Here is a 21,872-nt window from a genome sequence, read left to right on the forward strand (position 1 = left end):
ATGGAATAATCCCCCCGCCCACCCGTTCTGACAGGTCTTCTTAATTTCAGAACTCAAACTTATTTGTTTGGAAGTTGGATGAGTTTGCGGATAACAAGCGCCAAGTATTCTAAATGTTGTTTAATTATTCCCAGCGGAAAAGCTACTGTGGCAATTCTCTTTTTTTAAAAAAATATGATATTTATTAGATTTTCAACAATATAACAAAGGTAAAACAATCACACAAAAACAACAAACACAAAGAAAAAAGAAAAAAGACAAAACATTACATAAAAATCAAATACACTTCAATAATGTATCTTTCTTTAGCTTAGTTCTTTGACTTCCTCTCACCCCCCTTTTTTGTATTCTGCTTCAATTTGATATTTTAGCAAATCCTTTCCATCTTTCCAAATTTTTACATATATACAACATACTTTCCTTAACCTTACTGACTTTAAATTCTTAACTTATAAGTACATAACTTTTTCCACAAACTTCTGCTTAAACCTATGGATACCTATCCACCATTATCCAATTTCTCTTACAACCTGTTTTACTTTAAAATAATTTTTAAATTATATAACACTTTATAACTTTGTAACACATTTCAATAAAAACTTTAAATTTCCCAAACCTCTCCCCACAACTCCTCCCCTGGACACCAAAAAAGAAAAAAAATTGCCAGTCCTTTCCGTTGATGGCCTCAAGCTCATTAGTCCGGGAACCTAATGTCAGAGGCTCTTGGGTCCCCCCCTCTACTGTGGCAATTCTCAGGTCAAGATGGCAGCAAAGACCTGGAGGCTAAAAGCTTCTACCCACTTGCAAGGGACAGAGAGCCCCACTGAACTCAGTGGGACTTCTAAGTAAGCATTTATAGGATTGTGTAGGGAATGACGTAATCACAGTAGAGTCCAACTGGGAGCGTGAGTGCTGCCCCCCCCCAAAGCAGATACCTTTCCCTATAAGTTACCAGGATACCAGTGGCATGGCCCTATATGTCCAGTCTATACGAATCAAATGCCCTATATTGAAGGTGACCCGGAAACTGCAATTAATCCAGAATGCGGCAGCTAAACTGGTGACTGGGAGTGGCTGCCGGGACCACATAACACCGGTCCTGAGAGATCTGCATTGGCTCCCAGTACGTTTCCGAGCACAATTCAAAGTGTTGGTGCTGACCTTTAAAGCCCTAAACGGGCTCGGCCCAGTATACCTGAAGGAGCGTCTCCACCCCCATCGTTCAGCCCGGACACTGAGGTCCAGCTATGAGGGCCTTCTGGCGGTTCCCTCATTACGAGAAGTGAGGTTACAGGGAACCAGACAGAGAGCCTTCTCGGTAGCGGCACCCGCCCTGTGGAACGCCCTCCCTTCAGATGTGAAGGAAATAAGCAGCCATCTTCTCTTTAAGAGACATCTGAAGGCAGCCCTGTTTAGGGAAGTTTTTAATATTTAATGCTGTATTGTTTTTAACACTTGATTGGAAGCCGCCCAGAGTGGCTGGGGAAACTCAGCCAGATGGGCGGGGTATAAATAATAAATTATTATTATTATTATTATTATTATTATTATTATTATTATTATTATTATTATTTTCAGTATTTCAGCATGCTCACAGGCCAAAATTACAGCCACCTGGGCAAGCCCTAAGGCTGTTACCATAAATGATCTACACTTATCATTTAATTTGTACATAAAGGAGGAAAGGGTGTAACTTTGCCATTCCCATTGCAAGAGGAAGCATATTTTGCTTCTGGATGATTAATGCATATGTGACCGCAGGTATAATCTTAAAAGACTGTCGGAGCCAGCCGTTACAAATGGCGCTTGTTTAGCATAAAATAAAGACACAGAGAGCCAGCAATATTTCCATGGACGGAGGGCAGCTCATTCAGACTTCTTCTCCCTCTCCGGTCACTTTTATTATCCTTTGTTCTGTCCAGCCGCATGGCCGTTTGCCAATCTCATGTTACCTCATCCGGTCAAGCTTTTATTGCACCCATGCCATATAAGGTCATTACATTCCAATACCTTGTAAAGCTCAGAGTGCTGGTCACGAGGTCCGGAGGTACCCTGCAGTATTTACAAACCTCTGCCATGGCTTTATGACTCCCACAAAAGACACCTTTTCCATCGTCTCTCATATAGCATACTGTTTACCTGTTGTTTTTAGACGTATGCCTATTAATAATAATTTTAAAACGTTGCTGATTATTTCAGGTCAGGATCCCTTTGGGGTTAGAATCCATGCTTTGCCAATTGTTTAATCTAACAGGTTAATTGGCTAAACATTGCAGCTGTAGTTTTTAAACATATGGAGAAAGTGCAATTTTTTGGGTAAGCATTTGAAGACATCTGGGTTTTTTGCCTAATTTTCCATTGTTATTCTGGCCTGTGATTTTACCATTCTTGTATTATTAGTGTTTTAAATCTTGATGATGTCTATTTGTATTCTCACCATGCAAACAGCCGTAAACAATGGAATAATTAGAACTAAATAAGGAACAAAAAGTGCATTGCCTCATCTCTGAGTGAGGCCTAAAGAAACTGTGGTGTAAATAAAATATATTTCAAGTGAGGAGCATGCTCTCCATTAGCTAGGATTATATATAACTTGGAATATATAGACCATAAAATATAGTCTCTCTTATATATATATAGTCTCTCTTATATATACCGTATTTTTCCGTGTATAAGACACCCCATGTATAAGATGAACTCCCCCTTTTAAACCCAAAATTAAGAAAATGCACTATGCACTATCCATGTATAAGACAACCTCTTATTTTAAACTTCAAAAATTTAGGAAAAAATATAGTATTATACACAGAAAAATACGGTGTGTACACACACACAGACACAGATATATATATAGAGAGAGTGAGTATAAATATGTTTAGGGCTGTTGTTTTCCTGTTCTCTGTCTCAAATAGCGAGCATTTCAGATATAATTGTTTAGAAATAGCTTTAAGAGAGAAGCAAAGCAAAATCTGAGCAGCGTCTAAACACATCTTATCAGATGCTCCATGCAATTCCTTGCTGCCTAATGTTTCTTTCACAGATAAGTGTAACCCTGCTCCAGAATGCCGGGTGATGGATTCCCCTCCCGTTCTAATCAACATGGACATCACATACATCCTCGACAGCTCTCGGAACGTGGGGAGTGAGGACTTTGAGACCATGAAGACCTTTGTGAGCAACATGTTGGATTCTTTCGTCGTTGCTTCCCTGCCCATGGAGTCGGACGGAGGGGCGAGGGTGGCATTGGTGCAGCAGGCTCCACAAAACTTCACGGTTGATGGATTCTCAAGTCCAGTGAAGGGAGAGTTTGACTTGGTCTCCTATGACAATAAGAACCTGATGAAAATGCACATTGAAGAATCTGTTCACCAGCTGGAAGGTCCATCAGCAGTAGGACATGCTCTAGACTGGACCATCAGCAATGTATTTTTGGAAGCCCCCAACCCGAGAAAACACAGGGTCATCTTTACAATACTCGGGAGTCAGACAAGTTCCTGGGACAGGGAGAAACTGAGGAAAATGTCACTAGAAGCCAAGTGCCAAGGATTCACCATGCTCACCTTAGCCCTTGGAAGTAGAGTTGACGATATGGAGATGACAGAACTCTCTAGCGCTCCAGTAGAGCAGCACCTGTTGGCACTGGGCAGGACTGGTAAACTTGAATTGCCATATGCTCTGGAATTCAGTCGAGCCTTCTTAAATCTTTTAAAACGTAAGTGCTACACAGTTTGGTGTGCTTCTTTTGCTACTGAGTGATGCTGTGCTAGGGGCTGTTTATTTGCCATTCTAGGTGGCCTGTTGCTTTGTACATAAATTTGCCTCGGTCCATTTAGAGCAGGGGTGTCCAACAGGTCGATCGCGGTCTACTGGTAGATCCCCACGAGGTTTTGGTAGATCACGGTCGATCTCTGGCTCCCTTTCCTTAGCGTCGCTAAAACTGACTCCTGCCATACCCCTCACCCCATCCTCCATTGTTGTATGATCTCTGGAAGGGAAGACGGAGTTTTCTCTGTGCTGCTGTTTATATTCATATCCATCTTTTTGTGAGTGACCCCTTTGTCCCTTGCCTTTAACCCCCCCCCAAAATGGAAGTTCCCCTCTAAAAGCATTTTTTAAACCCCTAAAAATTGTCCGTTCTCCTCTGTAGAAAAGCTTAACAACTTTTTAATTTTTTAAAATTTTTAAATAATTTTTATTAAGTACAAATTAGAAAACATACATATTTACAACAAAAGAAAATACAAAGGAAAAAGAAAATTCATATAACCACAGGAAAAAATTAGAGAATACTTTGCCTCTTTTCATATTTACAGTTATTTATACCTCTATAAAATGCTATTCACAATAAAGGAGTGAAATGAAAGATAAGATATCAGAAAAAAGAAAGAAAGAACAAAGAAAAAATAAAGAAGTAAAAGAAAAAGGTCATAGGTGAAAAATTTTAAAAGTAGATAAGTATTCACTATTCATAGCCGTTTCCCATCTATATTTATATTCAATTGTATAATTTCTTAACAACTTTGAGCTGAACCCCCCCAAAAACCGGGGGCAGATCACTGCCAGTTTTTAATTCTGAAAGTAGATCACAGTCTCTTGAGAGTTGGCCACCCCTGAATTATAGGATAGATTATACCCTTACAGTGCCATCACATACTCTAAATGCCTACTCCTTTGTAGACCTCAATGGGGATTGCGTCCAGGCGAGCGGGTAGAAAATTGCAGCTGTTAACCCACTTACAGGGGAATAAGCCCCATTGAACGTGGTGAGGTTCACTCAGAAGTGAATAAGTATGTCTAGGGTTGCACTCTTAAGTGATACACAAATTTGATCCCAGCATATAATTTTTCTTGGGCAGGATTTGAATTGGTTTGGTGCAGAAGAAGCTTGGCTTGAAATGGATGTCCATCAAGCTTCTTCAGAAGAGGCTGCAAAGTTTGCACTTGAGTGTTTTTCAGGGTGTTGTCCCTATTAGAAAAACAATCAAAACATTCACAGCAGATTAAAGGAGACCTAGGCAATGGCATAAGGGACGCGGGTGGCGCTGTCAGTTAAACCACAGAGCCTAGGACTTGCTGATCAGAAGGTCGGCGGTTCGAATCCCCACTACGGGGTGAGCTCCCGTTGCTCGATCCCTGCTCCTGCCAACCTAGCAGTTTGAAAGAGCGTCAAAGTACAAGTAGATAAATAGGTACCGCTCTGGCGGGAAGCTAAACGGTGTTTCCATGCACTGCTCTGGTTCGCCAGAAGCGGCTTAGTCATGCTGGCCACATGACTCGGAAGCTGTACGCCGGCTCCCTCAGCCAATAAAGCGAGATGAGTGCCGCAACCCCAGAGTCGGCCACAACTGGACCTAATGGTCAGGGGTCCCTTTACCTTTACCTAGGCAATGGCATCCGTCTATGTTTCCTGGATGCATCACTCCTAAAGCTTCACTGCTGTTACTTTGGAGCAAGAAAGGAGCTGTGGCTCTCAAGCACAGTTAGGCAGGATTTAATATAAATAATAAATTGTTGTGTTATTAGAAGAAGAAGAAGAGTTTGGATTTGATATCCTGCTTTATCACTACCCGAAGGAGTCTCAAAGCGACTAACATTCTCCTTTCCCTTCCTCCGCCACAACAAACACTCTGTGAGGTGAGTGGGGCTGAGAGACTTCAAAGAAGTGTGACTGGCCCAAGGTCACCCAGCAGCTGCATGTGGAGGAGCGGGGAAGCGAACCCAGTTCACCAGATTACGAGTCTACCGCTCTTAACCACTACGCCACACTGGTTCTCCTATCATCATCATCATCATCATTATCATCATCATCATCATTAAAAACTCAACAGATTTATGGAGGGTGCCCCATATGTCCAGAGATTATACCGTATTTTTCGCACGATTGGACGCACCGGACAATAGGACGCACCTTGTTTTAGAGGGGGGGAAACAAGAAAAAAAAATCTCCCCCTCTCTGCCCAGCGCCCCTTCCGTGAAGCGGCAGGAGGCGTTGCGCAGAGAGGGGGAGAATTTCCCCCTTTTCTTTCCCCCCTCTAAAACAAGGTGCCGTTTAAGGTGCGTTCAGTCGCCTTCAGGCGGCTACCTCGGAAGCCTGGAGAGGGGTGGGTGCGCAGCGACCCCTCTCCTCTCCAGGCTTCAGGTTCCTTTCGACCTGCTCCTTGGGGCTGGCGGGGGAAGCCCACCACCAGCCCCAAAGAGCAGGTTGGGGAGAAGCGGAAAGGCGCGCAGCGGAGAGGCTGCTGCCATAGTCGCGCGTCACCTCTCCAGCTGGGAGAGGGTCGCGGGGCTACGGCTTCTTTAGCCCCGTGCGCGCTCACCGGCTGGAGAGGTGACGCGCGGCTATAGAGGCTCCTGCCACAGCCGCGCGTCACCTCTCCAGCCGGGAGAGGGTCGTGGAGGGCTTCTTTAGCCCCGCGCACGCTCTCCCGGCTGGAGAGGTGACGCGCGGCTATGGCTTCTTCTTCTTTTGAAGGGGGAAAAGTGCGTCCTATGGAGCGAAAAATACGGTAAATCTGAAAGTTCCTAACACCATGTTCTATGGCAGTTCGTGTTTTCAGTTTCAATTTACCCAGAGAACTCTGTGCTTACTTCATTGCTCTCCTTTCCCTTTCCTTTTCCCTCAGGAGAAATGAATCCTTATCCTCCTCCAGGCCTGCAGGAAGAATGTGAAACCCTGGATCGAGGAGACACTTACCAGCAGCTAATACGGAGGACTGACAGGTACATGCATATATATATATATGTTCCTCTCCTCTAGAATTAGGGACAAAAACTTACATTGGCTTTAGCAGGAGCAGGAAGCAAAATTTAGAAATGATCTAGGGCAGGGGTGGCCAATTCCTGAGGGACTGTGATCTACTTTCAGAATTAAATCTGACAGTGATCTACCCCCATTTTGGGGGGGGGGGTTCAGGTCAAAGGCAGAAGGCCTTCTCGGTAGTGGCCCTCCCACCAGATGTCAAAGAGAACAACAACTACCAAACTTTTAGAAGACATCTGAAGGCAGCCCTGTTTAGGGAAGCTTTTAATGTCTGCTGTATTACTGTATTTTAATATTTGGTTGGAAGCCTCCCAGAGTGGCGGGGAAGCCCAGCCAGATGGGTGGGGTATAAATAAATTATTATTATTATTATTATTATTATTATTATTATTATTATTATTATTTTGTTGTTGTTGTTGTTGTTGTTGTTGTTGTTGTTGTTGTTGTTAGAGGAAATGCCCCTTTTTTGTTGAGCTTTTGTTATACCCTGTTTTATGCCCATTTTGTTGGGGTTCCGTGGGGGGGCACTTTTAAGGGGGGAGGGGATTAGTCGCTTACCAAAACAGCGCAGGGGAGAGGGGCCGGGGCCAGGTGCTCTTAGGCAAAAGCAAAGAAAAATGAGCCCGCCATCGACTGCAACCTCCTGGGGATCGACCAGTCGATCCCGCTCGACCTGTTGGACATCCCTGATCTAGGGTATCCATATATCTTAGAATAGTAGAATTTTTTGTATGACTCTTCTGCCAAACATATCTGAAGTCTTATCTCTTCCGCCCTGCCCTCCACCCCCATTTTCAGTATCGTTTTCCCTGAAACAGTTTACAACGATTCTTTGCGACCGTCAGCATCCGCTGGAGGAAACATGCAAGAAGAAATTATGGCAGCCACCCAAGAACCCATTAAGTACAGAGAAGAAGAGAAACAGTATGATGATTTCACAGACATCGGTGTTCAAGGTGAATGACGTTTTGAGCTAATTCAGAGAACAGTAGGTATGTTTGCTTGTATTGATAGATAGATAGACAGAAAGAAAGAATGACTGTGATATCCATCACCCCCTATAGCTATATTTCTCATTGGTAGCTCCAATCTGCTGTGCTAAAGTTTGAGGTGGGTTGCACTTTGACATGCTTTCGAACTGCTAGGTGGGCAGGAGCAGGGACCGAGCAACAGGAGCTCACCCCGTCACGGGGATTCGAACCATCGACCTTCTGATCGGCAAGTCCTAGGCTCTGTGGTTTAACCCACAGTGCCACCCGCGTCCCTAATAATCAATGTACTGTACTATAAAATAGGTTAGACAGTATTGTAGATGATAGAAATTAAAATTATTTTTTTTCTTACCTGCACTGATGATAGGCATTGTTTGGATGGGGGGCTTCTATCCATTTCCATAGTCAATCAATCAATCAATCAATCAATCAATCAGTAGCTGAACTGGGTTCCACACAGTCACAAAAACAAATGAACCGAAAAAGCCTCAAAAACAAAAACGCAAAATAAATAGCAAGAGCAAAAGTGCCAAACTTAATCCGTTCTGGAAGTCCGTTTGACTTCCAAAATGTTCAAAAACCAAGGCACAGCTTCTGATTGGTGCAGGCGCCCTGGAAACAATAGCCGACAACTGCATCGGACATTTGGCTTCCGAAAAACGTTAGAAAACCGGAACACTTACTTCCAGGTTTTTGGCGTTTGGGAACCAAGGTGTTTGAGAACCAACGTACTACTGTACAACATAATGGGGATATTCGTGTGAACATTCTGCCTCGTTTTATGGGAAGGATTGCCAGTTTGGCTAACATGTGACAACTGACCCCCAAAAGTGTAGTAATAGTGATGTTTGGCCATGCATAATGTAGGCTGATGAGACAAAGTGGGTTTCATTCGAAGATTCCCTTCTTCTGCCAGACTCTTGCCTCTCTGGAAGAAGTTCCTCCTTTCAGAAGAAGGCAACATTTAGCTAAAACCCCATGTGTTTAATTGATGTGTTTAATTAATTCTTCAGATCAAAGTGACCCTTGGGAAGACTATGATTAACTATCAATTGGCCTCCTTCTGGCAGGAGCCGAGCCATTGAACAACCATGTCCTGCTCTGAGCAGAGGTTTTAGCCCTGTGTTAGTGGAATTGTCTTTGGAAATTTCTGACTTGGAGACAATTAGAATAATAGAATTGTAGAGTTGGAAAGGACCCTAAGGGTCTTCTAGTCCAAACTCCTGGACTAGAGGACCCTTAGGAAACTCAGCTAAAGCATCCATGACGGATAGCCGTCCATTAAGCAACACATTTAAGAAGAGTTTATCATTCCCTACAAAAATGAAGCCTGCAGCTGACAGCTCATTTGACTTCCTTATACTTTCTATACTGATTTGGGGCCATCGAAGCATAGCTGTCAACTGTCCCTTATTTGGCGGGAAAGTCCCTTATCCCAGCGCTGTGTCCCGCTGCTGTCCCTTATTGATGATGTCCCTTAAATTTCCCGGGTTTCAAAGGAAGCAGCTCCTCTCCCTCCCTCCCTGCCGGCAGGGAGGAGGGAGGCTCCAACTGTGTTGTTTGGCTGCGTTGCTCACCCAATAAGGAGTCTAAGAACGACTGGGGGGGTGGAGCTTGCATGCTTTGTGCCGATCAAATCAGCCGCATTGCCTGGGGACTTGCCTTTGCTCAGCGCTTCCCAGCGGAGAGGTGATGGTGGTTTTCCTTGCTGCATCCCCTTTGCCGGGTTGCTGCGCTGTGGGAACCACTGCTTGAGGCTTCGTTTGGCTGCTGGTTGACTAAAATCCATTATTTTGGCTGCTGATCCCTTATTTTCGAGGCTGCTGGTCCCTTATTTTCAAATCTGTAAGTTGACAGCTATGCATTGAAGTCTATGGGGGAAACAGCTCGACAGCAAGTTCTTTTACTTAAGTGGTTTCCAATTTGCATCCAAAAGGTATTGTACATCTGAGTTGTTTTTATTTCTTTAAAATATAAGTTGTTGTTGCTTCTGCAGGACTACCAGTAGGTGCTCCTCTGCTGATCTCAGGACTTTCAGTGATTTTGATGTTGGTAATTGAAGATGTGAACTGATTAGAAAAGAGATGTAGCAGGTCATAGGCTGGGGACAGGATGAAATCACTAAATCACGTTCTGGCCTCTGCTACTCCTTGTTGATTCAAGCCAGCAGAGCCAGCGAAGTTCAGAGGAATTTGGCCACCCTCCAGGTGCCCGGCTTGAATCCTTGTTGACCTCCCTGCCTGCGACTCCCGGCAAGACCAGGGGAGGTCTTTATCGGCGATTCTTCCCAACGTGAAGAAGAACACACCATTCCTCCCCCTCCCATCGCCGGGGGGGGGAAAGAGACAGACAGAAATATATTTACATGTCTTTATTCCTGTCTTTCCAGCAGTACAGAGAAATCATGTCTGTACTCTCTCATCCCAACTGCAGAGAGAGAAAATAACTCCACCCATGTACTTCCAGTACAGGGTCATGTGCCACTCTGAGCTAACATCCGGTGCTCAGTGCACTGAATAGACTGTCCCTGGTTCCCACGGTACAGTCCCATAACATCAGCTTCCTGTTTACCATTCCAGCCACCTGGAGCTCGCTTCTGCATTGCTCCTTTTTCGTAACATCCTCCCCCAAAAAAATCAATGCGTGTTGCGGCAAGCAAAGCGTGATCCAGAGAAGAAAACAAACAGTTGTTATACACATAACATTCCCCTGTTGTTTCAGTTCCACCCTTGGAACTCCCTGCCACTGGTTTCCCCAGTGTACCTCTCTGGTTGTCTGGCTTCCAAGGAATGAGTGCATCTGCATTACCTTGGCTAGCAACTCTCTGTTGTGTCTTTGTCTCTGACTTAGACACAGCTCCAACCTGTCCTCGGTTGTGTACAACAGCAACACATGCAACAGCTAAGTTAGCAAACTCTTTTGAGTACCTCTTGGGTGGTTCACCCTTTGTAACTCTCTCAGACCTGCGTATGAGGTGCTGATCCTCTCTGCTCACTGGACTCACTGGACTCTTTGGAGAACCAGTTCCAATGGTAAACAGTGGTTCATCCTTCACCTGTGAAGGCCTATCCATTGTGTGAGATTTTCTCTCAATGACTGTGACAACTGAGCTCTCCGAGCTATCACTGTCACTCTCAGTACCACTGTAATCTGTAAAATCAACATCATCATCTGAATCGTCCTCAGTGGGAAATGTGTGTACTATCACTCTCTCCTGTTCAGGAGCACTCTCTAGAAATTTTGTGAGAATCACCTGACCAGATTCAGACAAAATTACTCTGTAGAGACCCTTTTCATACCCCACAAAAATGCCTCTGGCATTCTTTACTCCACCTGGAGCTTCTGTCCTCACATGAGACCCAAAAACCTTGAAATGGGCAACAGAAGGTTTTCTATGGAACAGTTTCTCAAAAGGAGAACTTCCCAACTCTTTTGAAACCTTTCTCATTTTCGTATAACAATACGACATCAGCGACTCGGCCCAGAACTCATGTGGCAGATGTGAACTAAGCAATTGCGCATTCATCCCCTTTTGCAATTCTCTGTTCACCCGTACACAGACACCCCTGTTCCACGCTTCCTCTGAAACAGCAACCTTGTGTCTTATCCGTTTCTTCTGCAGGAACCTCTGGAAATCCTGTAAAAGAAAAATCTGCTTCTCGTCTGTGAATATACAATCAATGTTAGCATCATGCATATTCTTAACTTTGTCACAAAACTCCTGAAACCTCTCTAAGGCTTCGTGTGGCTTTCTCAACACATAAATCCAGACAAAGTTAGAGAAATGATCCACACACACAAGATAATATCTTGCATTGCCTCTAGATGGTTCTAGAGGACCAATCACATCAGCATACACCCGCTGAAATGCTCTGTTGACCCCGGTCACCTTCTTGGTAACACCTGCAAGAGAAACTAGGTTAGACACAGATGAATTACATTCCATGTAATCACTTTGGTCAAAAGACAACAAATACAGTCCATCTTTCTCTCCGGCAGAAAGAAATAACTCTCCATCTTTGTAGATTTTGCAGCTCTCAGCATCATAGGACAGTCTTAGTCCTTTCTTTGCAATCTGTGAAACACTCAGCAGATTGAACTTCAGTTCAGGAACCAAGTAAACATTGTTTATAGTCAAGTTCAGACTCTTAAGATACACAGTCCCTATCCCGGTCGCTTCCAGCTCCTGACCGTTGGCCTGCTTCACAGCGAAGCTTTGCTTCTTAAACGTTGAAAAGAGTCCTCTGTGTGGGGACATATGAACGGTGGCTCCAGTGTCGATAATAAACGCGTTGCCAACATCTGGCGTGGTTCCTTTCGCCATCAAAGCCTTTGCAGGTTTCACCATAGACTTGGTATGACCTTTGCCTGACGCCTCAGGCTTTGCTGAGCGGCCCTTCGCTCCTTTTAGCTGGCGTGGCTTCTTACAGTTCCGCTGAAGATGCCCAGCCTGTCCGCAATTGTAACATCGGACAACGTTCAAGGCTAGAGCTTTCTCTCCAGTAGCCTCATCGGTGGGGGAATTAGAACTCCGTTCCTCCCTCCCCCTGTCCTTTACTTCCAGTGCAGCAAGCCGGTTGTGTTCATCCAGAACCACGGCACTCAGGGGAGGTGGATAGGGTAACCCTCCCCCCTTCTTGGCATTCATTGTGAACCCAAGTGTCAGCTCTCACTTTCAAGCCAGTAAAATCCAAAAGTTGTCTTTTGGCTGTTTACTGCTTCACTGGCAGGCAAACTGCACGCTGTTTTCCACAGCTGCGCAGTTAATCAAAACAATTCCTCTTCCCAGGCTCTTTCCCAGCCATTCAGTAACTTTCCAAGCCTTCTGGCTGTCGTTGCCTAGCAACCTGCTCGGGACGGGAATCTTATCAGCACAAGAATTCCTGGTATGCAGGCTTGCTTTCAGAGCTGTTTTTCTCAAACGCAGCTCTCTCGTGAACAGAGAATAATTCTTTCTGTGTTCACTCTCTTTAGCCCGAAATTCAGCATACCTTTTGGGGCTCCGTTGCCTGGAAGTACGCTCCTCTCGGTGTCCAGCTGTCTGTTCAGCTTCTGGCTGCAGGCAGACGCTCACTTTATCTCCTTAGGTGCAGAGGATGGCAACGATTCATCGACCTCTCACCACTCAGGCTGATTCCCATGGATCAGAAATCATCGGCTCTGCTACCAGATGTTGATTCAAGCCAGCAGAGCCAGCGAAGTTCAGAGGAATTTGGCCACCCTCCAGGTGCCCGGCTTGAATCCTTGTTGACCTCCCTGCCTGCGACTCCCGGCAAGACCAGGGGAGGTCTTTATCGGCGATTCTTCCCAACGTGAAGAAGAACACACCATTCCTCCCCCTCCCATCGCCAGGGGGGGGGAAAGAGACAGACAGAAATATATTTACATGTCTTTATTCCTGTCTTTCCAGCAGTACAGAGAAATCATGTCTGTACTCTCTCATCCCAACTGCAGAGAGAGAAAATAACTCCACCCATGTACTTCCAGTACAGGGTCATGTGCCACTCTGAGCTAACATCCGGTGCTCAGTGCACTGAATAGACTGTCCCTGGTTCCCACGGTACAGTCCCATAACATCAGCTTCCTGTTTACCATTCCAGCCACCTGGAGCTCGCTTCTGCATTGCTCCTTTTTCGTAACACTCCTATGTAACAGCTTCCTTCTGGCTTTAAGGGCCGGGAGATATTGATAGAATTGGAGAGGAGTCTTGAGGTTATTGCCAACCTCAAAGCCAGAGTGAACTCCCTCTTCGAACATTGCAGAAAAAGTATGGCAAGAAGTTTGACTTGTTAATGCTGATTCCTTTGTGAAAACTTTTTGGAACACGCAAAAGCTGTTTTATATGATATATCTCATTCTTTAAAGCCTTAAGTTATGGTGTGTTTCTGTTTTGGAACACATGTCCTCCATAGTGCTCATAGGCCCCTAAGGGGCAGAGCCCTTCCTTGACAGATTATAGTTATTCTGTAATGCCTAATAAAGGTTTGGCAGAGTAAGTACTATAGTGATTCATGGTCCGGTACTATCTCATTTAGACCACTGTAAGGGATGTACATGGTTCTGCCTTTGAAGACTACTCAGAAACTTCAATTGGTTCAAAATACAGTGGCAGGATTGTTGACCAGGACCAACTGAGCGGAAGACATCTTGTCTCTCTTAAAACATCACTGGCTAAGGTTCCTGTTAAGTTGTGGGTGAACATATCAAACAACACATTGATTCTTCAAACAGCTCTTGTTTGTTCACAGGCCAGAACAGAACTGAACTGAAAGGTTCAGCCAGCCTGCTTATACAGTGGTACCTCGGGTTACATACGCTTCAGGTTACATATGCTTCAGGTTACAGACTCCGCTAACCCAGAAATATTACCCCGGGTTAAGAACTTTGCTTCAACCAGCTTTATCTGCCATTCCCTTACAGATAAAGCCGGTTGAATATGCTGAAATGGCAAAATTGACACACAGAATTCGCAATTAGGAGGAGATGAAGTACCAAAAAGAATGGAGTAAATTTATGGTTTATATAAGTGAGAACTGTAGAAATATGAAAACGTTGGCAGGATTGAATTAAATCTTATGTCATGGTGTAATTTTTAACCAATGAAACTGAATTATAGATTGGAATAAGAAAACTTGTGGAAGGGAAGGACGAAAGTCAATGGCTCTATGGAGCATAAAGTAGGATATATGTAATAAGATTTGATGTTTTTGTTGGTTGGTGTTGGTATTCTTAAATCTCAATAAAAAGCATTTGGAAGAGAGAAAAAAAGAACTTTGCTTCAGGATGAGAACAGAAATCACGCGGCGCCGGCGCAGTGGCAGCATGAGGCCCCATTAGCTAAAGTGGTGCTTCAGCTTAAGAACAGTTTCCGTTAAGAACAGACCTCCAGAACGAATTAAGTTCTTAACCCGAGGTACCACTGTATAGAGCTCCACTACAATGCAACAGTAACCATTTTCTGTAACTATCCAATCACTGAATGTCACTTTCAATCCCTTATTTGCATATGTGGACCTGAGTGAAAACTATCTACAGTATCCCCCTGCTGGCCCAGGGTGAAAACTTTCAGTACATAAGAGTTCCATTTCAAAGCACGATTCACAAAGCATCTTTCACACAGAGAAGTTTCCAGAAACTTCCAGAACCCTCTTGAACTAAGCAGAACAGAAAAGATCTCTACACACCAGGCCTTTGGTCAGGGCTCAGCCTGACTCCCCTTCCCTTTTCATATAAGAACTAGCATGAAAGACGCCTCCCAGCATTCTCACAGGGCCATATAAGATCAGCGTACACAGCTGGGCCTGATGAGCATTTACTGTTCCCAACCCAAATCCTGCGGAAAGCCATCTAATTCAGATTTTAATTTTATCCTGACTTGTTTTTAAGAGGCAATTTAATTATTGTTTGATTTTATAGCAATGCTTATATTTGATGTTAGCCGCCCTGAGCCCGGGGGATTGCGGGATACAAATAAAAGTTTATACTTATTTATTATTTTAATTGTCAATTAATTTCTAAACCAAGAAACGCAAACTGACAGAGATTCCTGCATTGCAGGGGGTTTGGGGTCTCTTCCAACTTTACATTTCTATGATTCTACGATCTATTTGTAAAAGGAACATGTATCATTTTCAAATTGGTAACTGCGAACCCTTCTGTTCTCTCCCCAGACGCTTGCATAGTGGATATGGACAACGGCGAGTGTGACAATTACGTTCTGAAGTGGTATTTTGAGAGAAAGCTGCACATCTGCACCCAGTTCTGGTATGGTGGCTGTGGAGGAAACGCCAACAGATTTGAAACTCGAGAAGAATGCGAAGCTTTATGCATCAAATCATCCTAACATGGAGAGTGCCAGCCATGAACAATTGGCCTAGTTATCCACTAAAGAGGTGGAATAAACCCAAATATAAATACCCAAGATCAAATGAAACAGGTCTTCGATTTTGTGGTGCATAGAGAAAATTTGTGCTTGCATCTGATAAGAACAACGTGTCTTGTGGCACTTTAAATACACAACAGATTTATTTTGACATATTTAGTCCACCAGAACTTCTGGTTTCCTTAGGATGTTTTGTTGTTTTTTCCTGCTATAATCAATTAATAGCACAGCTCTGTAGGAGTTAAAGTAATTTCTTCGTTGACTATGGAAGTGCTTTTTGTAGCTGAGGACATTTTTTTAAAAAGACTAAAACTTGATATCACTTCATTACTAAGATGTGCACCTTGTACAGGAGACAAATGATACCTCAGACATTTTAAAGTGAGCTCTGGTTTGCCACTGACACAATGTCACGGCTAGTAGAACTGTTCTGTTTTTTCACAAGGTGTAAAATTACAAAATTGTCGTAATAAATGTTTCATGCAACTGATTCTTCTTAGTCCAGCTTTTTTTTTTTGGTCTGAAATAAACACACTGTATTTGAATAAAAGCAGTTCCTCCCAAAAAACATGTTATGAATATGAAGCCCACATTGCTTTTTCATATAAAATATGCAATTTACTTATTTTGGAGTATGTTCCATTGAACCCAATGGCTCTTTCTTCTGAATAAACAGCTATAGGGTTGCATTGGCAAGTTACAGTGGTACCTTGGTTTACGAACTTAATCCGTTCCGGAAGTCCGTTCTTAAACCAAAGTGTTCTTAAACCAAGGTGTGCTTTCCCATAGCAGCAGGGGACTCAATTTACAAATGGAACACACTCAACAGGAAGCGAAACATGTTCTGCTTCCAAGGCAAAGTTCACAAACCAAAACACTTACTTCTGGGTTCGCAGTGTTCTTAATACAAGTTATTCATAAACTAAGCTGTTCTTAAACCAAGGTACTACTGTATTGTCCTTTCTGTTGTTGTTGTTTAGTCGTTTAGTTGTGTCCGACTCTTCGTGATCCCATGGACCAGAGCACGCCAGGCACTTCTGTCTTCCACTGCCTCCCGCAGTTTAGTCAAACTCATGCTGGGAGCTTCAAGAACACTATCCAACCATCTCATCCTCTGTCGTCCCCTTCTCCTTGTGTCCTCAATCTTTCCCAACATCAGGGTCTTTTCCAGGGAGTCTTCTCTTCTCATGAGGTGGCCAAAGTATTGGAGCCTCAGCTTCAGGATCAGTCCTTCCAGTGAGCACTCAGGGCTGATTTCCTTCAGAATGGATATAGATTTGATCTTCTTGCAGTCCATGGGACTCTCAAGAGTCTCCTCCAGCACCATAATTCAAAAGCATCAATTCTTTGGCGATCAGCCTTCTTGATGGTCCAGCTCTCACTTCCATACATCACTACTGGGAAAACCATAGCTTTAACTATGTCTCTGCTTTTTAAGATGCTGTCTAGGTTTGTCATTGCTTTTCTCCCTTTTTAATGGTGTGTTATTTATTTCAAAAAAACCACTGAAGTTTCAGTTTCAGAATCAACACAAAATATATGAAAAAGCGATATAATGCAGCATACCTATTGCGAACCCACACACCTTAGTATTAGCTGAGTATTATTAAAATCCAATTGATACATTCAATGAAATAGAAGGGTGCGCTTCTCTAATTTTTTACCTGTTTTGGACGTTTAACTGCTGTTTTAATATTTGTGTTCACTGCCTTGGATACCAGCAGTTGATAAAAAAGGGACTAGGTAAACTTTTAACGTAAAGAAAAAACGTATCTCCAAAGAAAAAATGTCAAGTTTCTCCAGTATGGTAAATCAGCTTAACATTGTGAAAAAAACCAAACTTTTTTTAAAACGCTGATTAAGTTTCTACTAATCCTTCTCAGCTTTTATTCTTGAAACTTTGGTTGGACTATCACTCCCATCATCAGTCTGCCTGGCCGCTGCTGAACGAATCCCTGCCCTATGCCACACCATGGGGACATTGTAAACCTTTATACATACATACGTACAAACATACATATATATATATTCCCGAAAGACCGGAAGCATTCCTACTAGGGATAATTGGGGATGAAATCAAAAAAGAAGATAAGATACTATTTCAGTATGCCACAGCCGCCGCCAGATTATTAATTGCCCAAAATTGGAAAAACCAAAATACCCCATCAATTAGAGACTGGCAAACAAAATTATTTGAATTTGTTGAACTTGCAAAAATGACACAAAAAATCAGAAACCAAAAAAATACAAAGTTTATTAATGATTGGAACAAATTTATGATATACATCGAAGGGAATTACAGAAGCCTAAAAACTATAGCAGGTCTGATATAAATCTTACGACGTGCAAATTATTAACAATCACTAGCTGCAGGAAAAATAAATTATGCATATTAAGAAGCCTGAAAGCGGGAGGGATGGAGGTCAACAGAGTGTAGAAGAATGATTTAAGTTCCTAAGATATAAAGAGACAAGCGTGAAGACAAAGAACTGTAACGGAAATGGACAATATTTTTGTTATGTTTAGATATTTGTTATGTATTTTTTCTTTTCTTTGTAACTGTTAATTTGTTTTCCTTTTTGGTTACTTACATGAAACTTAATAAAAAAAAAAACCAAACATATATATATACATACTGTACATACATACATACATACATACATACATACATACATACCCCACCCATCTGACTGGGTTTTCCCAGCCACTCTGGGCAGCTTACAACATATCTAAAAACGTTTTGCCTTTGTGTTGTTGTATATTCCTAAATATCACCTCACATAGTCCCTCTTGTAAAAGGCAAAGGTAAAAAGGTAAAGGACCCCTGGATGGTTAAGTCCACTCAAAGGCAACTATGGGGTTGTGGCGTTCATCTCGCTTTCAGGCCAAGGGAGCCAACGTTTGTCCACAGACAGCTTTCCAGGTCATGTGGCCAGCATGACTAAACTGTTTCTGGTGCAACAGGGCACCGTAACGAGTGCCAGATCACACGGAAATGGTGTTTACTTTCTCGCCACAGCGGTACCTATGTATCTACTTGCACTGGCATGCTTTCGAATTGCTAGGTTGGCAGGAGCTGGGACAGAGCAATGGGAGCTCACTTCACCGCGGGGATTTGAACTGCCGACTTTCTGACTGGCAAGCCCAAGAGGCTCAGTGGCTTAGACCACAGCGCCACCCGTGTCCCTCTAGTCCCTCTTGTAATACGTGGCTGAATGAAATGAAAATGGGGGCATTGGTTTGTTTAAAATTAACCAAAATAATTGATGGGAACACTTTCTGACCCAATCCCTCCTTTTAGTCCACTCAGGGGCAAGAGGCTGTAGACATGAGTCACAACGCCGGAACACAGCCTGCTTTAAATTGAAACCTGTCTGAGTGAATTTGATATTAGTAGTACAAATAAACACAGAAAGTCTTGATGGAGAAGCCATGAGCAAACTCTGCAAACCATCTCTAGCGGATGCCTATAAAGAATTTTACAGCATGCTACATTCCTGCATTTTTTCATATTCTTCTTTATGCTCCTTAAGCTCATAAATCTAGCTGTCTGGAGTATATAGAAGCCCAGCTATTGGGTTTCTCAAAAGGATCCAAAATGGCTTTCCCATATGCTATATCTTACAGATGCCCAGAACAAAATAAAATAAACACATCCCAGTAAAGCAAAAGGCATGTCGTGAACCACGGCTGCAGTCCTACACTCAGCTGGGCTGCATAAATCTCATTGAAAGCAAACCTGTCTGCATTATACATTTAAAATGGCACCAAACCACTTTAAACAAAGAATCCTGGGAGCTGTAGTTTGTTCAGGGTGCCGAGAGGTGTTAGGAGGTGTTATTCCTGCCACAGAGCTACAATTACCAGAGTGGTATAAGAATCAATCCCTCTGTCCCTGGATTCCTGAGAGAATTGTTAAGTTGTGGGTGAACATATCAGACGACACAGTGATTCTTCAAACAGCTCATGTTTATTCACAGGCCAGGACAGAACTGAACTGAAGGGTTCAGTCAGCCTGCTTATATAGAGCTCCAGTACAACTTTACTGTAACAACTTTCTAAAACTATCCAATCACTGAACGTCACTTTCGATCCCTTATTTGCATAACTATCTACAGTATCCCCCTGCTGGCCCAGGGTGAGAACTTCAGTACATAACAAGAACCTCTCAGCACCCTTAACAAACTACAGATCCTAGGATTCTGCGGGGAAAACCATGGCTGCTCAGGCATGGAAGGTCTTAGCCAGGGGTCAGCAAACTTTTTCAGCAGGGGGCCAGTCCACTGTCCCTCAGACCTTGGGGGGGGGGCAGACTACATTTTGAAAAGAAAAAAAAAGGAACAAATTCCTATGCCCTACAAATAACCCAGAGGTGCATTTTAAATAAAAGGACACATTCTACTCATGTAAAAACACGCTGATTCCCAGACCATCCACGGGCCGAATTTAGAAGGCGATTGGGCCGGATCCGGCCCCCGGGCCTTAGTTAGCCTACCCATGGCCTTAGCACTACTTCAACATTTGATCATTGTATTTTGAATGGCTTTTTGATGCCTGATTGTCATGCCTAAGTTAGAGATGGCAGGATCAGATTATAATCACCACACCCACCATCTTATTCTTCTAGCACTAATACAGCACTGGTCAGTGTGGCCAATATTTGTAATATTTGTTTCATCTATTGAGTAGGTGAGTCACTCCATCTGGTATAGCTGGCTGAGACCCTACCTGCCTGCAGACTGTCCTGCCAGAGTGGTGCATGCTCTGGTTATCTCCTGCTTGGACTATAGCAATGCACTCTACGTAGGGCTACCTTTGAAGGTGATCCGGAAACTACAATTAATTCAGAATGCAGCAGCTAGATTGGTGACTGGGAGTGGCCACCAAGACCATATAACACCGGTCCTGAAAAACCTACATTGGCTCCCAGTATGTTTCCGAGCACAATTCAAAGTGTTGGTGCTGACCATTAAAGCCCTAAATGGCTTCAGCCCAGTATACATGAAGGAGCATCTCCATTCCCATTGTTCAGCCTGGAGACTGAGGTCCAGCTCCAAGGGCCTTCTGCAGTTCCCTCACTGTGAGAAGTGAAGCTACAGTGAACCAGGCAGAGGGCCTTCTCAGTGGTGGCACCCACCCTGTGGAATGCCCTCCCATCAGATGTCAAGGAAATAAACAACTATCTGACTTTTAGAAGACATCTGAAGGCAGCCCTGTTTAGGGAAGTTTTTCATGTTTAATGTTTTATTGTGTTTTTAATATTCTGTTGGGAGCTGCCCAGAGTGGCTGGGGAGGCGCGGCCAGATGGGCGGGGTATAAGTAATAAAGTGTTGTTGTTGTTTAGTTAGCTCATGGCATGTGTCTCTTGAGCCCAGTTCCACAGGCTGCTGCCCTAAATATGCCCCCACCCAGGGTTGGTACTGGTTGTTGGTGTTATAGATTGGAGGGGACACTCCCCTAAACCCTAGAAATTAATAAATGGTAGGATTTGGATGGCTTGAGACGTGAAAGGAGAAATACAAGCTGTAGAGGAATTCCTGGGCAGAATGGCCAGGCCAATACAGTGGTACCTCTGGTTGCGAACAGGATCCGTTCCGGAGGCCTGTTCACAACATGAAAAGAGCACAACCTGCAGCGGCGCATCTGTGCACGCGCGGGTTGCGATTCGCCTCTTCTGTGCATGCGCGTGATATCATTTTGCACTTCTGCGCATGCGCGAGCGGCAAAACCCGGAAGTAACCCTTTCCAGTACTTCCGGGTCACTGCGGGATGTAACCTGAAAGAACGTAATATGAAGCAAATGTAACATGAGGTATGACTGTACAAGAGAACTGTCCTCCCCACTCCCTTGCCCTGAACAGAGACTTGGGTTCCCTGGTGGTCTAGTGGTTAGGATTTGGCGCTCTCACCACTGCGGTCTGGGGTGAAACAAAGCAAAACACAGAGACTGGGGGTTTGGAAGGTTGCCAGGGTATCTGGGAGTGAGGAGACAGGAAAAGAGAGGTTGTTTTAGCAAGGTGTTCTGGGAAAAGGAAGGAAGAAGAAAGGCTGTCATCCATCTTGGGCAGGCTGGCTGAAGGCTGGCTGGGAAAGATGTCTCAGACTCCAGCCGCACTGCTGTGGAGAACAAGCCCCTCTTGAAATGACCATGTTGTAAGGTCTGGACTCCCTCCATGCAGACTGAAGGTGTAAACAGGTGAATAAACCATTATTCTTAAAGCTACAAAGCCACTTCCAC

The 21,872-nt window shown here is 43.8% G+C and overlaps 1 protein-coding gene and 1 long non-coding RNA gene across 2 annotated transcripts in view; one reads left to right on the forward strand and one right to left on the reverse strand.

Moving 5' to 3' along the window:
• Positions 1 to 16,124, forward strand: part of LOC128398274 (collagen alpha-6(VI) chain-like) — a 98,931-nt gene extending 82,807 nt beyond the window's left edge. The window contains exons 38-41 of the mRNA XM_053359148.1: positions 3,041 to 3,712; positions 6,624 to 6,720; positions 7,559 to 7,716; positions 15,423 to 16,124. Of these exons, the coding sequence (XP_053215123.1) occupies positions 3,041 to 3,712; positions 6,624 to 6,720; positions 7,559 to 7,716; positions 15,423 to 15,595 (1,100 nt within the window). The 3' untranslated portion in view covers positions 15,596 to 16,124. The remainder of the gene's footprint in view (positions 1 to 3,040; positions 3,713 to 6,623; positions 6,721 to 7,558; positions 7,717 to 15,422) is intronic.
• Positions 1 to 21,872, reverse strand: part of LOC128398289 (uncharacterized) — a 42,430-nt gene that overhangs the window by 10,156 nt on the left and 10,402 nt on the right. The window lies entirely within an intron of this gene.

This window comes from Podarcis raffonei, chromosome 12 (genome assembly GCF_027172205.1).
Source record: "Podarcis raffonei isolate rPodRaf1 chromosome 12, rPodRaf1.pri, whole genome shotgun sequence".
Classification (NCBI taxonomy): Eukaryota; Metazoa; Chordata; class Lepidosauria; order Squamata; family Lacertidae; genus Podarcis; species Podarcis raffonei.